At 35.1% G+C, this 17,095-nt stretch overlaps 1 protein-coding gene across 2 annotated transcripts in view; it reads right to left on the bottom strand.

Annotated features, from left to right (window-relative positions):
- LOC148953014 (cytotoxic granule associated RNA binding protein TIA1-like) overlaps window positions 1–17,095 on the bottom strand; it is a 316,849-nt gene that overhangs the window by 278,402 nt on the left and 21,352 nt on the right. Inside the window, exons 2-3 of one of the 2 annotated variants that reach the window (XM_089088228.1) lie at window positions 10,470–10,504; window positions 9,197–9,293 (exon numbers count right to left, since the gene is read on the bottom strand). In XM_089088228.1, the coding sequence (XP_088944354.1) occupies window positions 9,197–9,293; window positions 10,470–10,504 (132 nt within the window). Of the gene's footprint in view, window positions 1–7,016; window positions 7,282–9,196; window positions 9,294–10,469; window positions 10,505–17,095 lie in introns of those variants that run through there. The other variant, XM_089088229.1, reaches the window with a different exon arrangement.

Raw genomic sequence — 17,095 nt, 5'->3', positions numbered from 1 at the left:
TATATATCATGACTTCTTAGACATCACAAACTAAATAGTATATTCAAATTAGAAGTTGTCAAAGTATAGTGGAGAGGACTCTCCTTCGACACTGAAGGATTCGAGTTCAACTCACTCTGTGGCAACGATTAAAACCGTGGACTTAATGTCAGCTTCATTCAGACTCGAGGTGTTAGGTACTTTAGACAAAAATGGCTTCCTGAAGAGTTCAAGTACGTTTTCTTTGAATGTTTTGCTCTGAATTTGAAATTTTGCTGGATAGAAATTTTAATAAAATTCTATTTTTAGTGGAGTATCTTCAGTAGCTCCAATCACCTCCTTCGAAGTTGAATCTGATTGTTTATGAGACTCCTGATAGCTTTTTACCTTCTTTTCCGTTGCTTGGCTTGACTCTCCTATTATTTCTCCAGTTTGAGTACCATTTTCAGTTTTGTCAGTTTGAGTTTCATTTTCAGTTTTGTCAGTCTGCGTGCCAGTTTCAACTTTCTTCTTTTCGGTTGCTTGCCTTGACTCTCCTGTTAATTGGTTAGTTTGAGTACCATTTTTAGTTTTGTCAGTCTGCGTGCCCGTTTCAGCTTTCTGTTTTGTGACTTGCTTCACATGCTGGTTTGAGTTCATTTTTCTTCCTCAGATGAGAGTTAATCTTACAGTTCATTACCACGAACTATTTGATTACTTTTGTTAATATCAAAAGGTTTCTATATAGCCTACAGCAATTTCTTTTAAAATGAGCCATTACACAGCTCTCTGTTATGATGATTAAATACCTACGATTATGACGTCATTCATCAATATTGACCATGAAAATGCAGTTTTTCGCAAAAAAGGATTTTACATTAAAAATAACTTTTTTTTTAATACAAAATGTTTTTTACCCCATCGATTTCCTTTAAAATGAGCCATTAAACAGCTCTCTACGATGTTCCAGTGCCCTGCTATCTGAGAATAAAAAAAATCGTGGTTTCAGCCACTTTTCTTGATTTTCACAAAAATATAGATCCCTTGTTTCTCAAGCCAAGGAGTTATAAATATCCTCTCCAGGGGTTTCGGGAAAGTTGGTCCTAATAGTGTACTTCGTATTTTGATCTGATTCTAGTTTTAGAAGTTATGAACTTTTTCGTTATTTACTATGGGGCGTGATCGTCTCTTCCTAGGTTGCTAGTTACCGCTGCAACCCGGATGAGACCCCCTCCCACAGCACAAAAAGGTCTAGACGCATTACTATATCTGAAAGAGCACAAACGCGTTACATTATTTATTTCTATAGGTGATTTTAGGCATTTAGACTTTATAAACGTATGGTACATATTTTGTCTCAAAAAGTGTAGCATGGTTAAAAAACTTCAGGAATACATAATTTGATGTACTTCGAACAAAACTGACAATTTTGAACATGAACTTTCATTTCATAGAATCAGGAGCTGTCTATAGTTGATATACAATATAATTTGCAGTAAATTAAAAAACATATGCATTATTTGTTTACGGTGAAATCCAATTTTGGAAACTATTGACTGGGTATAACATTCGAGTCCATATAGAGAGATTGAGTACAGAATTCATATACGTATACAAAGAAAAAACTCTCCTCGAAAAGGGCATATACTCAAAATAAAAGAAAGAGCAAACAAAATCAACTGCAAGATAAAAATTTCGGATGCAGAGAGTTTGTCACTTAATTCTTCCTCCACCTCCTGATTGGGTACCCATTTAAAATAAATGCCAAAGTTAAGGCAATGACCTGTTAGATCCCTCTATCACATAGTTCAACATTGGTCTCCTTATCTAATTCACATTTTAACCTTAAAGTGTAGAAACTTAATTACTTAGAACTTAAAAGCGTAGAGGTAAAGGGGTAAATGTCCCCTGACTAAATCTCAAGTATCAGCTGTAAAGTCAACTAGCCTACTTTACCTGCCAAAAATTCCCCGATCTAGCTAGCCTAGGCCCAATTTGATCAGACGGGAATTTAATTCTTAATGGGATTTTCTGTTCTTAAAAGAAAAGAAAAATCCTTTTAAGTGTTATCTACTGATAAATTTCAGTTTAATTCTATGAAAAAAGGAATAATATTTTCAATTATTCAGTTTCCTTTGAATTTTCTAATTTTTTAACGATGGTGCTATGCAGTTTTTTTTTCAATATTTCCATGGTAAATCAACTTCTTACCAGTTTCGCATACTCTTTGATCTGGTAACGGAACTTATTCAGACTGTTGCTTCACTCAATCAAAACTTAGACCCAGTGGTGCCAACTAGGGGGAAGCATACCCCCTCCCGTAGATTTTGGAAAATACCATTTTTGGTATTCTCACTGAAAACAAACTTTTTGTGCATTTTCATTGAAGAAATTGAAAAACCTTGATTCTGAAAAACGCAGCCCCTCTCCCTTAGTTTTGAAGAATTTATCCTGCTGCTTATATCCTCTCCTTGGATGCTGCCACTGGGAGGACAAATATCAAAATTGTAAGGAATTCTCGCAGGAGTGTTTGGTGGCAGACGTAAGAGGTGACCAAACCCTCAACAAATGCACCGAACAGCATGAATTGCAAGTGACAATTGGGCAAAAATAGGACTCAGTTGGTCATTTCAGATATAAAAAAAAACTTATCTTCTAATTTGTGTAGGCACTAAATCCGAAATGCATTCAAGCATTATTGTCTCCTATATGCACAAAATGACCAAGAGTTAGCAACCCCTTAATCTGACTCGAAACATCAGGAGATAACTCCAAATTTGTTGATCAGAGAAGTAGGTCAAACAAGAAACCTTTTATCGCAACAATATATTTCAACATCACTGTCAAAAGCAAGCCAAAGACAATCTTTTATTTTGGATTATTTCATCGTTATAGTCATTGTCTAATATATTTACACAAGTCAATGAAAGCTTTTGCTTGTTTATGGGATCATGATATCAACAATTTAAAAGCAATTATCCTTTATATAAGCAGATAATAGGCTATATTTTAAATTCAACCAATTCTAATCGAGAACTATTGTGATCTGACGCTAATGGAAAGTAAATATTCTTTTATAATAAATAAGAAAAGGGGAAAGTATTAGTAAGAGCTGTGACTTCTTGAACTAACCTTTTTCAAGTATTTTCTTCGATTAAGACTATCGTTTGTAGGCGGTGTCTAGCAATTAAGAAGTTGGGCTAACATATTTATGCTGAAATTGGGTTGAATTTTTCCAACTGGGCAGGTAAAATTATGGTTTGCCAGCTAAATTTGGCAAAACTAAACCACTATTGTTTCATGCTAATAAAATTATAAACATGTTGATTTTCAAAAAGTTCTGTAGCAAAATTGAAATTTTGGTGACAATAGGAAGAAATTACCCCAATAACTCACCAATTTTTGACCTAATTGGTTTCGCAATTTTGACAAAACAAGCCAAAGAAAAGGACTACTTAAGAAAATTCGCGTTTTTTTGGTGATTTTGATTATGTGAGTTTTATGGCATTGGTGGAGATGATTTTCCTAGGCCAGAGGCAAACCTGCCGTAGCGAGATTCGTCAGAAAACAGATGGTTCGTAAATAAACCAATGTAATAAAGAAACATTCGTTTGTACAATCGTTTACAACTAATTATATAAAAACTCATAATAGTCCACCACCATTTGATCCCGTGCAAAAACAGCGCAGATATATTAAGCAAATACATTTTCGTTCATTGTTTAAAATTTTCGAAAATATTGATAGATGCCTTGAAGCAATTTCATTTTGCGTATTATGGTGCGATAGGTGATTTTCTTTCCACCCCCTGGCGTACATCTCGGAGCATCAGGTGTGCCTCACAATGTTGCCACGCTTGGTAAGTGCCACCTTGATAAAGGTATTCTAATGACAGATAAAGTGGAGCACTTTTTCGCCTTGGAAAAATTGGTTGGGAACTCCTTTTACCCATTAATAAATAAGTCTTTAGAGCGAGTAAAAACTCCAGTATTATTTAAATAATGCTACTTTAAACGCCTGAATCAAAACAACCATCTACCATCTACGTTAGTAACAGTAGAATATAGCACTTTGGCACATAGTCAAAAATCAATGGCGTTATAGGTGTTCTATCGCAGAGCACACACATGTTGCCTGTAGCAAAACCTGCGTTTTCATTCCCATTTCAGCAATGAGAATTGAAATGAATAATTAAACAAGTAAAAGAGTTTAATTCAAACCCAGTTTATATTAACTAATAACTCACATGTTACCTGTATTCCAAGAATACGGGTATTACAGCTCCAAAATTAACTGAAAACAAGTTCTTCTCTAAAGGCGTAAAAACGTAACGATTTTATATTATTAAAAATAAGCCATTAGTTCTTTAACGATGAAAAGAATAAAAGTTTTATATAACTTTGATAGAAAAGATTAAACACAACTGATAATCAACTTTATATAAGGAAGGTAGTACCATAACGTAAAGAAAAAACTCGCTGCCATATTTATTCTGTTCAAACCCTAAAGAAACTGACTTTCAGCGTTTACTAATGCTAATTCAGAGCCTGACTTGATTTGAGAGCTCCCAAAAATATGACTAACAATTTTTGCATTACGTTCAATTCGTGTTGACGCCACTAAGAGAGTCGAGAGTAAATGAATATGCTGTGAGCCAAATAGACCGGAACTTATTGGACACAATTTCCTCTTCTCTGACACCAACAAATTTTGCTATCTGTCCTTTCAAGGAGCGAGCAGAAAATGACTACTAGCTTAAACCTTCATAAATGTACATAATTCGATTTGACTTTGGGGCAAGGACGGATAAAGGGACTGAGCTATTACAAGGCTCAAGATACCTTCATTTATCCTTTTAGGGGGGTTGGTAGTGGATTTGATAAGCACCATGTATCTTAAAGATATGGTTAATTATAAAGCGGTATAAACAAGAATGGCAGTAAGAACACTTAACTAGCGAACATAGAAAGCAAAAATAGCCTTGCAAAGAAACAGTGGGTACTACTAGCATTGAAAAAGAAGAAAATTTACAAAATATTCAACATGTTAGATAAGACACAAACTTTCTTACGCCATACTAAGTTCTATCTTAATGCAGAAAAGTTCAGAGAAGGAATCAATCTACTATTTCCATTGGCTATTGACAGCAATGGTTCTTACACATATTGTACCATAATTTCATTGTTCGTGTTTGGATAGTGTACAGAAAACTTGATTTTCCTTTAAACACAAGGTGAATGATTCTGTGTTGGGCAAACATAGATGTCTCCCCTTGTCATCTAAAGAAACGAATTATTCCCAGCGCCGAAGGTAGCTAAGAGGTGAACCGACATTTGTTCTTATTGGATTTTTCCACCCAGGAGGCTTCACCAAGAAAGAGTTAAGGCAACAGATCCTCTTGGAGAGAATCAAAGACTGCAAATTCTGCAGAGACAAAATGTTGCAATAGCGAATAAATTAATAACCACATATGGCTCAGTTCTGCATATTAAGAGCATTCGACCTCCCATATGTTCTGGAATCATGACACGTTGCATATAGTTCCTTTTGATGTCCAGCTTTGCCCCACCCCCCGCCCGAATCCCAAGTTCAGGGAGCTTGCAGTTTAAATAAACATTTATTTACTTTTGGAAAGTGCTATCCTTCGCTGAGCTTTAGTGCACTAGTCTCCTTGACCGTCGATTTTTTGCCACTTAAAAGAAAGAGAAAAAAAGATAGAAAATATACCTCGTTACCTTCCTCCTCTATATTTTCCGAATCTTATAAAGTTAAAAAAAAAGTCCAAAATATACCTTTTCAGTTACCTTCAGTATTAATAAAACGTTGAAAAGATTTAAAAAATTAAGAAAACAATTTAAAAAAGAATACCATATTTGTGGCTTAACCACCAAAAGTGCCATCAAATGTAACAATTACCTCAGTCACTGACAAACATGTCATTGGGCATCCAATCTTTTGCAGCGATTAAAAAGTGAGAAAAAATGCTGAAGAACAGCATAAAAGGGAAAATTTCATCTATTTTTATTACAAAATAAATCTGAATGGTCCTTTCCGCCAATTCATACACAAACAAAATTAAAGTATAGACAAATGGAACAGATTTTAAATAAAGGTATGGCCCAATTACTCAAGTCAGTGAGTTCTGGGCTAAAGTAATGAAGCAACAAACCCCAAAGCTTATATAAATCCGCAACGAAGCCCCACTGAAAGTTCGTTTCATCTTTACAGTCCAGCCACACCCCATCAACCTCCTATGGTCTCTACAAGAATTTCTCTTTTTCCGGCTGTGCCAAGAATTTCGACTTGGGGGAGGAAGGGGGGCTGAACAAAAGCAAATAATTTAAATAAATTTTCACGTTTTATAAATGGACTGGAATCCAGAATCCCCTCCTCTGGTTTTGGCCTGGTTCCATTTTTTTCGCAATGAAAGGCAAAACTACGCATAAGAGTGTAGAAAATGAAAGAGACATCCTCAGTCACATGAAAAAGAGTGGGCTAAAGTCTCTTTTTAGCCCACTAAAGGATTGGAAATCCCCTATTACTCCCCCCCCTTCGAGCCCTAAGAGTAGGCTAGAATACAGCATTGTTGAACGGAATCAAAGAAGTGCTATTTTCTTTGTAACAGAACTGCTATTCAAACGCGTTTCAACTAATTTTAGCGATATACTTTTCTTTTTTAATCAACGGTTATATCTTTGGGCTATTTCCTTTTTTATTAAGAGATCGCCATTTTATCTTATACCAGCCTTTATTTCTAATCATTTTTTATCTTTATTTTATTCTTGTTGTCGTTGCAAATTTTATTTTAATCGTTTTCGAAGGCTTTTCCATGGATGAGTCTTTTTCAACAGATAATTTCCAGTTACTTTTCAGATAATGTGTACTTTAACTTTTTCTTCAGCAATAATTTTCATAGAGACAAACAAGCCAACATTATAAATTTGCCACATGCAGCCATGATAGGCACTGGCTTCTGATGACACTTTTGATGGCTATTTCGACGCAATGTCCAGTACCGATTGGTGGATACACACAGACAAGGAGAATAGTGCACTAACCTGTCAGAGGCTTCGATGGTAACGAATTTCAACAGTCTATTCATCTCCAACTGGTGAATCAAAGATGGCGCTGATGACCAAGATGAAGTTCAAACCTGTCAAAGCCTGCAACAATCTTTCCAAAAAAGTTAGGCTTAACAACTGATTTGTATTTGCTATAAATGAGTCCCAAAATGACATTTTAGGGAAATAAAAAAAAATCCGTATGCTAGAACATAAACTCTGGAAGAAATTTATTTGGGTAAAAGAAAAATAGACATAAACCAGAATTTTGAAAAATTCAGAAGAGAATGACATTCCCCATCTAAAATGTAGAGAAGCACCAAAGTATGCCAAGTCAGTATCCCATTTGATATTCTAAATGTTATACTAAAAGTATATAAAATATTACGAAATGCGTCATTATGAATGAAGCAGGTATTGGATTACATGCTCTAGGTACAAAAAGTCTTAGATCATGAGCAGGAGACATCTGCAGGATAAGTGGAATCTTCTAGAAAACCTCCTAATTTTCATTTTTTCCAGAGAAAAGTGATTGTCAAGATTTCTTTAGAGAACCTAAAAACTTTCACATTGGGGAAGCGAGATGGAAGCAACTGTTAGGAGCCCCATATAAAATTATGCACAATGCAATTCAGAGACATCTTCTTCTGGTGTTTTATCAGCGTTTTCAAGCTTCTAAGAATAATCGCTACTTTGGACATTTTCCCTATATTAGTGTCAGAGCTTACGAAATAAATATTTTTGATTTTGATAATTGTTTTTTTTAATATAAAATCACTTAAAAAAAACGTATAAAAAGATTATGTACAATTATAACAGCTACTCCTACCATAATTGAGCTACAAATAAAGTAATTAATTTCAAAAGCTTGCCATCACGTTGCTAAAAAATATATTTCAAATTTTGTTGTAGGCCTATATGTTCTTTCTTTACTTTAAGGCTTAATAAAAATCTTAAGGACACAACGCATCAGCACGCTTAGCTATTTAGATCCCAAAATAAACAACGCTCAAAATGAAGTTTGAACAAGAAATAAGTGTACTTTTATACCTTAATCATTCCAGCCGGGTGTAACTCGGACCCTTGCGCTAGATCATATTTGCATGTGATCTAGTATTATCTTTGCATGGTTTAGCTAGATCATCTTTTCAGATGATCATCTTTACATCCTATATCATGAATATCAAAGATAACATTTGCTCATTTTATCCAGGTTGCATCACAATTTAATGTAGACTATAGTATATAAGTCTATATCATATAATATAGACTTAATCTACAGATTTTTATTAATAGAAATTTTACCAAGAAGGTTTTGCCAAGAACAGAATTTTTAGGCAAATTAATATGCACACCTATTTAATGCACACTGACTAGATATACTAACTTCTTAAGCAATGGCGGATCCAGGGGAGGGGCAACGGGACGCGTGCCCCCCCCCCCACAAACGTAGTCTAAAGTAGGGTATTTTACTTAATTAACGCAAGTCTGCGTTAAATGAACTTTCTCCTAACGCAAGTTTATCAGATCAACCTATTTTGACCCCCCCCTTAAAAAGTCCTGGATCCGCCCCTGTTCTTAAGTCACTCAATTTACAAAGATTATGTGTCCTTTTTATTTCTTAAGGGTCTCTTTCATGAGATTGTACAGGATATAAAGGGAGATTTTACGTATGAAGCATTTTACTCTTACCATGTCCATGGTAAGAGTAAAAAAATGTTGGTATGAAGCATTCAAAAATGTTCAGATCAATGAAGGTTTTTGGAATAAAATTGTAAGACCATGATTCCACAAAGACTAAGAAAGGAAGGTGACAATAGAGGCAAAACCTAGGTGACATTCAGGATGAAGCTAAAAGTAATTGATTAGTGTGGGCTCACAAGATTTTAAGGGTTTTCCCCATCTAGGCAAAAAAAAATATCTGGGTGTATCTCCAAATCCACACTGAAGACACAAGACCCGTGTCTTAAGTCAGTACTGAAGAATTATGGCTCCGTGGTCTATTTCTTGTTTTATACGTTAATCTTTCCAGGGTATATTTGCATACTCATTTACTTAGCTTACAACCCTGTGTGCAAGGTCTGGGTACCCAATGAGACTCCAGCTACAAATGATATGTTGAGAATTATAGAAAGAAAAAGACTGAACTGCAATAAAGATCATAATTAAAGACATACCTCTTGAATGATCTTACATCCTTTAACAGGTCCAATCTGTCCAAATAGAACTAGAATCAGCTCTTCAGTCACACTTGGGTCAAGGTTTCCAACATACCTATAAAGAAAAAGAATAACATTGTGAAATTTGTAATATTAGCAGTAAATGTGCAAAATTGAATAAAACTATTCAAAATATAAAAAAAAATTGTAGCATCTACAAGAAGGAAAACAAATACAGCAAGAAAAAATTAAAAGTTTTTCATAATTATTTAAAGAGCCAAAAGAAAAAATACCCATCCTACCTGGAAAAGTCCTTTTTTTTATTCTAAAAATGAAAGCATGTGGTGCCCATACTAAATTTTGTAATGTGGTTATCAGGAAATCATGACAAGTTTTCACATCAAAAGTGCTCCTTGCTACTCTGTTAATGTTCCATTTTTCCATTGTAGCATTGAAAAAAAAAAAAATTATCAGTGCATTTGTAGACTAAAGCATGTTTTGAAAGTTTTTTTATGTCATTTTATTCTTTGGTAAAACTTAATCCTTTTTCATCCTTCATACTCAAAACATCCTGAATAAAAACTTATTATCATTAACTTCATCCCTGGCAGGAAAAAGTCACCAACATAGAAGTCTGTCAACAAACCAGTCAGCCATTAATTAGTGACCTCCTTATGCATTCGGGACCAACTTACCTTGGTCACGTCCTTTGCACGCCAAAGGGTCAACTCCAAAAAACATTATGAGTGGCGCCACCATACAACGGCAGTACGACCGGGATCTGAGAAGTGCATAGCTGTCTCTTCAACTGCTGTGGGAGGATGTCATGGCTGCAGCACAGTTACGAGGTGTCTGGCGATGCTTTGCAGACGCCATTCCTGGCTCTCGGGGATTGAAGATATAATGCTCAAAACTTTTTTTAAAGTTATATAGAGCAAGATGAAATTGTTGATACAAGACGTTTAATTTTACCAATCTTGGTTTTATATACCACACTATCTACAGTATGTTTTTTTAGAGGGGGGGGGGGCACCTCCCTCATATAAAGGACAGTTATGTTTGTATTGTGTTTTAAATCATTCTATATTTTCATTTAAAGGAGTTTATTTTGTCTAATTTTCATCTTAAAATACAAACTTTTTTAAAAAAATGACCTCCCAAAAACCAACCTTATTGGCATATTTCTTTTTGTTAAGTGTAGCTGCAAAAGTAACAAGGGAAACTACTATGCTGGTTGATATCCAAGAAACAATATGTTGACTAAACCTATAAAACAAAAACTGATACTTACAAAGTACGAGGAGTGTCTTCACTTCCAGATAAATTCTGAAAAAAAGAAAAATAAATTCAATTTAATATTATTTTTCTAGTATATATATATATATATATATATATATATATATATATATATATATATATATATATATATATATATATATATATACTTTTTGTATAAAGCTTTATTTTTTCACAAGATTTTTTTTTCACAAGATTTTACTGGGGTTCATTTTTCAATTTCTATCGTTGTAAACTGTTAGTTATCTTTAAGAGATTGTTTCTCACCAAACTACTTGCTGAAATTAGTGACTGGGAGTTCAGAGCCCAATGGTCAGACATGCACCAAACATAATTCTGTTAATTACAGATTGAGGAATAATCCTTGTTACCTTAGATTTCACTTGCCAGTCCTTTTGACCACCTCTCTCTGATGATAGGGGCTCAGCTAAAATGAGTATCCCAAGATGACTTAAAAGCTTCAGCATCAGGAGATAAAACTTTTGTCACAATAAAAGAAACTCTACAGGCCAACTTTATAGTAGGAGAAGAATTTTTGTATGCATCCTAGTGTAGGCATGCTTCCAGTAGAATCTCAGGGATGGCCCAAGTTCTAAAGGAGCAGACAAACTGGAATAAATTTTAGATGGCGTTTTGAAAGACATTTCTTTGAACAGGTTCTTTTCTCCTCAGATAAGACTAACTGGTTGATAGCTGCTGGCATGATCTCTATTCCCTCCTTCATATATTGGTATGATGTCAATATTCTTCCAATCTTGCAGGATGCATTTAGCATCAACATTTTTTTTTGTAAGAGTAAGCTAAGAGGATGAGCAAGATAGCTTCCTATGTGGGTCTGTAACATCAATTCTTAAAAGAGGGAAACCTCCTAGCGATTGCTCGTCGTATCGGCCAATAACTGTGTCATGCAATCTCAGTAAAGTGTTTGAATATGTTCTTCTTCCGTCCATATCGAGTGCACATTTTGGCGAAAATCAGCTTGGATTTTCGTCTGGGGTAGGGTGCCAGCAAGCCCATCGAGTTCTAATTAATCTTTTTATCGATGCGACTAAAAAGGGATATGAACTCCATCTTTGCGCCTTGGACCTTTCCAAGGCTTTTGACAGCGTCGTCCACTCACAAGCTCTGTTTTCCCTTTTTAGTCACGGCATTAATCTTTCTCTGGTGTCTCTCCTTCGTTATTGGTATGCCAATTCTTTTCTACGAATAAAAGCTGAAGGGGTTATTTCCGATTCTAAAATTCCGGTTCGGCGTGGTGTCAGACAAGGTGCTGTCCTTTCCCCTTCTATCTTTAAACTTTGCATTTTTTCTGTTTTATCTTCTATCCCAACCACTTGTATTTTTCAGGCGATTAATCTTTCTTACATAGCGTATGCTGATGATATACTTCTAATTAGTAGGACTAGAAAAGGTCTTTCTGTTTCTGTATCTACAGTTGCAACAAACCTTAGTAAGATTGGTCTATCACTGAATTTCTCTAAATGTGAATATCTTTCGTTTAACAGTAATTGTAACTCGCCTTTAGATTGCGCTTTTTTTTCTGTCCCATGTGTCTCTTCTTTTCGGTGGTTGGGTTTAAACATTGCTAAAAATCTTAAATCTCTCCGGGAACAAGCCGTGGCGAATTGTAAGAAAAAGATCCAAGTATCTTACTCCAAAATTGTTGCCAATCGGGGGAAATACAGTAGGAAGACCCTTGCTAAATTGTATTCTGTTTTTACTGATCATTCAATTTTGTTCCTTTCTGGTGTTTATCCCATTCTTGGGCGAAAAAATACCCGGTCATTACGTTCTTATTATTTTCGGTTCTCGCGTTTTCTACTGTATTTGCCTCCGTGGTACCGGAACCGTAACCTTGTCTCAGTTTTTGGGCTTCCTGATATAACTGAAAAGCTAGTTGAGCTTGCTGACAAACTCCCCCATACAGTGAAGGCTCTCCCAGCTCATCATGGGTTTGTACGCCTCCTTCATTGATTTAGTGTCTTTACTGTGTATTTAGTCGATTTGTATGTATTTTTTCTTTTCTTTTATTTATACTCCGCTTTTGTTACCTTAGCGGGTTAAAAATAAATTATTATTATTATTATTATTATTAGTTTCCTTTGGAAGTCAGAGTATTTTTTTTTTGGGCCTGTAGATTTATTTGGATTGATATTTTTAATGGAACTTCTATTTCAGCTTTGTCAAAAGTGATGGATGGCACACTTCATGTGATGTAATAAATGTCTTATATTTATGGCAACTCTAAAGTTCCTGTAGATACAGTCAAAGACCTTTTGACAGGGAGCTAAAATTCTGTTACTATTCCTCTGCAATTACTAGTTCAGCCAATGTCAAGCTTTTATCATTTTGTTTTTTAGGCACTTGGACTTAACCACAATAAGATGTTATCCAATGCTGCATTTATGTATATATCTCTTAAACTTGCAGCAATTTCAAAATTACAAGAATATTACAAAATGACTTTCTCCCTGTAGAAGCCATCATTTTAAAGTGATCACGTTTTCTAATGGAACATGTTAACACCAGGACCAGAAGAACATACAGGATTCAAACCCATTATCAGTTTGAAATAGTTTTTATGCTTTTGCTCTCAAATAATTCCAGTACATATAGGAGCAGATCTCTAGCATTATTATTGGGGGGGGGGCAAGAGGGGTTCATATCGGGATAGTCAAGGAGTGTGGGCTGTATGATATTTTTTTCCAAATTATTGGGGGGGGGGGCAACTACCCTCTTTGCCCCCCTAACGACGCCCCTTAGCACATATAAATGCATGTTCACAATGCACAATACCATAGTACACATAAAGGAGTTGCTATGTTGACTTAATGAAAAATTTTCTAGTGGGAATAGAAATAACAAAAGGCAAAACAACAAGGAATTATTTTAAGACATTGAGCATTCCTAAATGAATATTTTGGCCCTATATCTAAGAGCCATCATCAGCAACACATAGATTAACACTTACAATAAAATACATGACCATTAAAACTAAAATTAAAGCATTGCTAAAATCGTCACTTACAGAAGTTCAAAAATTCAGATATTTCATTTAGAAAAAAATTTCACTTTCTTAAAGCCATTCCTTGTTGTTTAATCCTTTGCTTTTTCTATTAAAATAGGCAGTGTGGTCGTTGTTATTATTAAATTTAAAAATACAAGTTTTTTTAACTGAAAGTAAGTAGTGACATTAAAACTTAAAATGAACAGAAATTATTCCATATATGAAAGGGCCTCCTCAACGCCTCGCTCTTTACGCTAAGGTTTTTTATTGTTTTAAAAAATTAAGTTGTGAGACAGAGCCAAACTTTAGCGTAAAGAGTGAGGCATTGAGGAGGGGACAGCCCCTTTCATCTTCTTCTTCTAATTCACAGCAGGCGGGCTATTCAGTTAGTACTATTTAGCCCTTTTCTTTTTGCTTCACTCTGTGGGCTACAGAGCTACTGGCTTGGTCGTCTCTTATTTATTAGATATTGTCAGATATCAGTAGATCTTTTGACTCAAGGAGTTCAAATATAAGATGATAGATATCGATTTCTGTGCTCTGTGTGCATGTATAGTTGGCTAGGCTCTTGGCTGATAGTGAGATTTTGTGGTGGTTGAAGCATTTTAACAGTTTACAAAGCAAGGTATGTTGTGCAGACGTCAGCATATTACATTCAAATAGGCAATGGTCAATTGTTTCATTATTCATATTACAATGCCTGCAAAAAGGGGACAGGGGAATTGAACCACTTGAATTAGAAAACTTATATGAGAATGCAAAGAAATTTAGTCCATTTGTTCCAGAACGAATTCTATGATAAATATTAGAAAGATTCTTATTGGGAAAGGGGGAAAAGATAGGATTAATCTTATTAAAATTAATATCTGATAGCCTCCATCGGAAAATATCTCTAATTGGGATTGGTCTCCCACTTGGCTGGTCAATATTTATAGCATTTTTTGCTATTTCATCAACCTGATGATTACCACTTATGCCAGAGTGGCTAGGAATGTACTGAAAATAAGTTTTTATGCCACTTGAAGCAAAATTATCTATAATACTGAGACAATGATAAGTGTCAATGTCCAACTTATATTGAGGAGCTGAGGCCAGCAACTCAAGGCTTGATAGAGTCGGAATATATGATAATATTATTTGAATTTGCAATCAAAGGTTGGTTTTCCTTAAGGTGTTCTAATGCCATGATTATGGCATTTGACTCAGCAGACATTATAGATACATTATTATATAATCTCTTGCCCATTGCAATTTTCAGGTGAGGAAGGAGAACACCACTTGCAACCTTGTCATTCATTTTTGACCCATCAACAAATATTTGGAAGTGATTTTTATAGGTAATAGTATTAAGTTCTGCAAATTTTTTCTGGACAAAATCAATGGCGATTAAATCTTTATTCCACTTTGAGAACTCATTATTTATTATGGGACTTGACCAAGTCCATGGGGGGGGATCGGGGGAAAGTAGGTGCAATAGACTTTGCTGGTATGGGGAACTTCTTCTGAATATTGGCATACTCATCTGCCTCTATACATAGCTGGATTTCTTAACCAATCATGTAGTGTGTGTGAGCTATTTGATTCAATTTTTGTAAGATGTTTTGTCAAGAGAAAGCTGCGTCTCTCCCTTATTGTTGTTAATCCACTCTCCATAAGCAGAAAATTGGTGCTTGTGGGTTTCCTAAGACCAAATATGAGACGTATTATATCATTTTGTGTTGTTTCAATTTTTTGCATCTTGGTCTTTGCACATGCATCATATACGAGGAGCCCATAGTCAATATGGGGTCTTATATATGATGTATAAAACTGGAGTAAGGTTTTCTCCTTCCAGCCCCAGGGTGTGGAAAGAAGTCTTTTTAGTATAATTGTTTTTCTATAGAATTTTTTTATTGTGTTTGAAATGTGGAGGTGGAAATTAAGTTTTTGGTCAGGCATGAGACCTAGATAATTAATATGATGATATTCTGGAATAGTTGTTTTATTTAGAGTTATTTTTGCATTAAAAAGGTTTTACTTCCGGTGAAATTTGATTATTTTTGACTTAGTGGGTGCAATGGGTAAATCTGAATGTTGAGAGAATTTTTCAAACTGGAAAAGTGACTTTTGCAGATTTGACTGTGCTATCTGAAAGGTGTTGCCAGATGACCATAGCACCAGATCATCAGCTAATTGTAGATTCGTGTGGGGTAGGTTCATGTCCCACAGATATAGGGCAAATAGGAGGCAATTGAGGACTGCTCCCTGAGGTAGGCCTTTGGTTATTGTCTTCTGGGGTGAAGAGGCTGAACCAACACAAACGATGAAACTTTGCACTTCTATGAAGGATCTAATAAAAGATACTAGCTTAGGGGGTAATCCAAGGTTCGAAAGTTTGTTTAAAAGGACTTGGTGGTTCACATTGTCAAATGCCCCTTCAAAATATAGGAAAGCTGCAACTAGGACATTATTTTTTGAGTAAGATTCATGTATTGCATTTGTTAGCAAAATGAAAGCATCTGTTGAGGAGTGGTGTTTCCTGAATCCAGTTTGAGTGTGAGGCATCATATTATTTTTCCCAACAAACCAGAGGAGTCTGTGATAGATCATTTTCTCCAATATTTTCCCCAGCACAGGAGTAATCATTATGGGCCTATAAGACTCAGGGTTATCTTTGGGTTTATTTTTCTTTAGGATTGGTAGGAGGGACGAACATTTCCATATATTGGGGAACATAGAAGATGCCCAAGCGTGATTACAACAATTTAGCAGTTCTTGTTTGTATGAAGGTGTGAGATTCTTTATCCATGTAGGATGTATATTGTCATAGCTGCCGCTAGTTTTGGTCCTGATATGATGTATTGCATTATTCAATTCCTGGATTGAGAATGGATTAGTTATGTACTCGGATCCTGGGCGTGGTTGGTAACTTGGGTTCATAGGAATTGGGGACAGTTTTCTTTGATTATTTGATGTTAGCTTATTAACAAAAAGAGTTGCAAATAGGTTAGCTTTTTCATTATCATTGTCATAATGGGTATTATTATGTATAAGCTCATACAAAAGTGGGTTGGGGGAAGTCTTTTTCCCACAGATGTGGCTTATAACTTTGTGTATAATTGGCTATTGTGTTTCTCTGGAGAGATTATTTGCAAAATTATTCCAGTATTTATATTTAGCATCTATTATAGTCCTTTTTAGATAAGATTCTGCTTGTAATTTTTTTAAATATGTAGTAGGTGATGGTTTTTTTTATGAAATCTCTCCTAGCTGCCTTTTTTATTCTACATTTATTTAGGCACTCATTTGTCCACCATGCTTTAGGAATTTGTTTAGGGAAAGTTTTCTTAGGTGTTGTCCTGGGGATAGCATGATTAGCTGTATTTATTAGTAAAGATGTCAAGGCTTCAGCATGTGTGTCAACTGTTGTTTTAGAAATGCATGAAATTTGGGTGAAACTTGTAATTTCATCATTTAGCTTATTTTGGAACATAGACCAATTTGCTTTAGTGTTGATATATTTGGAGGTATGAGATATAGTTTCAGCAGGTTCATTTAGGGAGCAAACTATAGCAAAGTGGTCAGTACATAGACTATCAATTTTATTTATGTAAATTTTATTCAAAAAATTTAAT

This window comes from Artemia sp. Qi Xiang Cuo, chromosome 4 (genome assembly GCF_049724085.1).
Source record: "Artemia sp. Qi Xiang Cuo chromosome 4, ASM4972408v1, whole genome shotgun sequence".
In the NCBI taxonomy this organism is placed as follows: Eukaryota; Metazoa; Arthropoda; class Branchiopoda; order Anostraca; family Artemiidae; genus Artemia; species Artemia sp. Qi Xiang Cuo.
The sequence above is the reverse complement of the archived record's forward strand: the minus strand, read 5'-3'. Positions and strand labels throughout refer to the sequence as shown.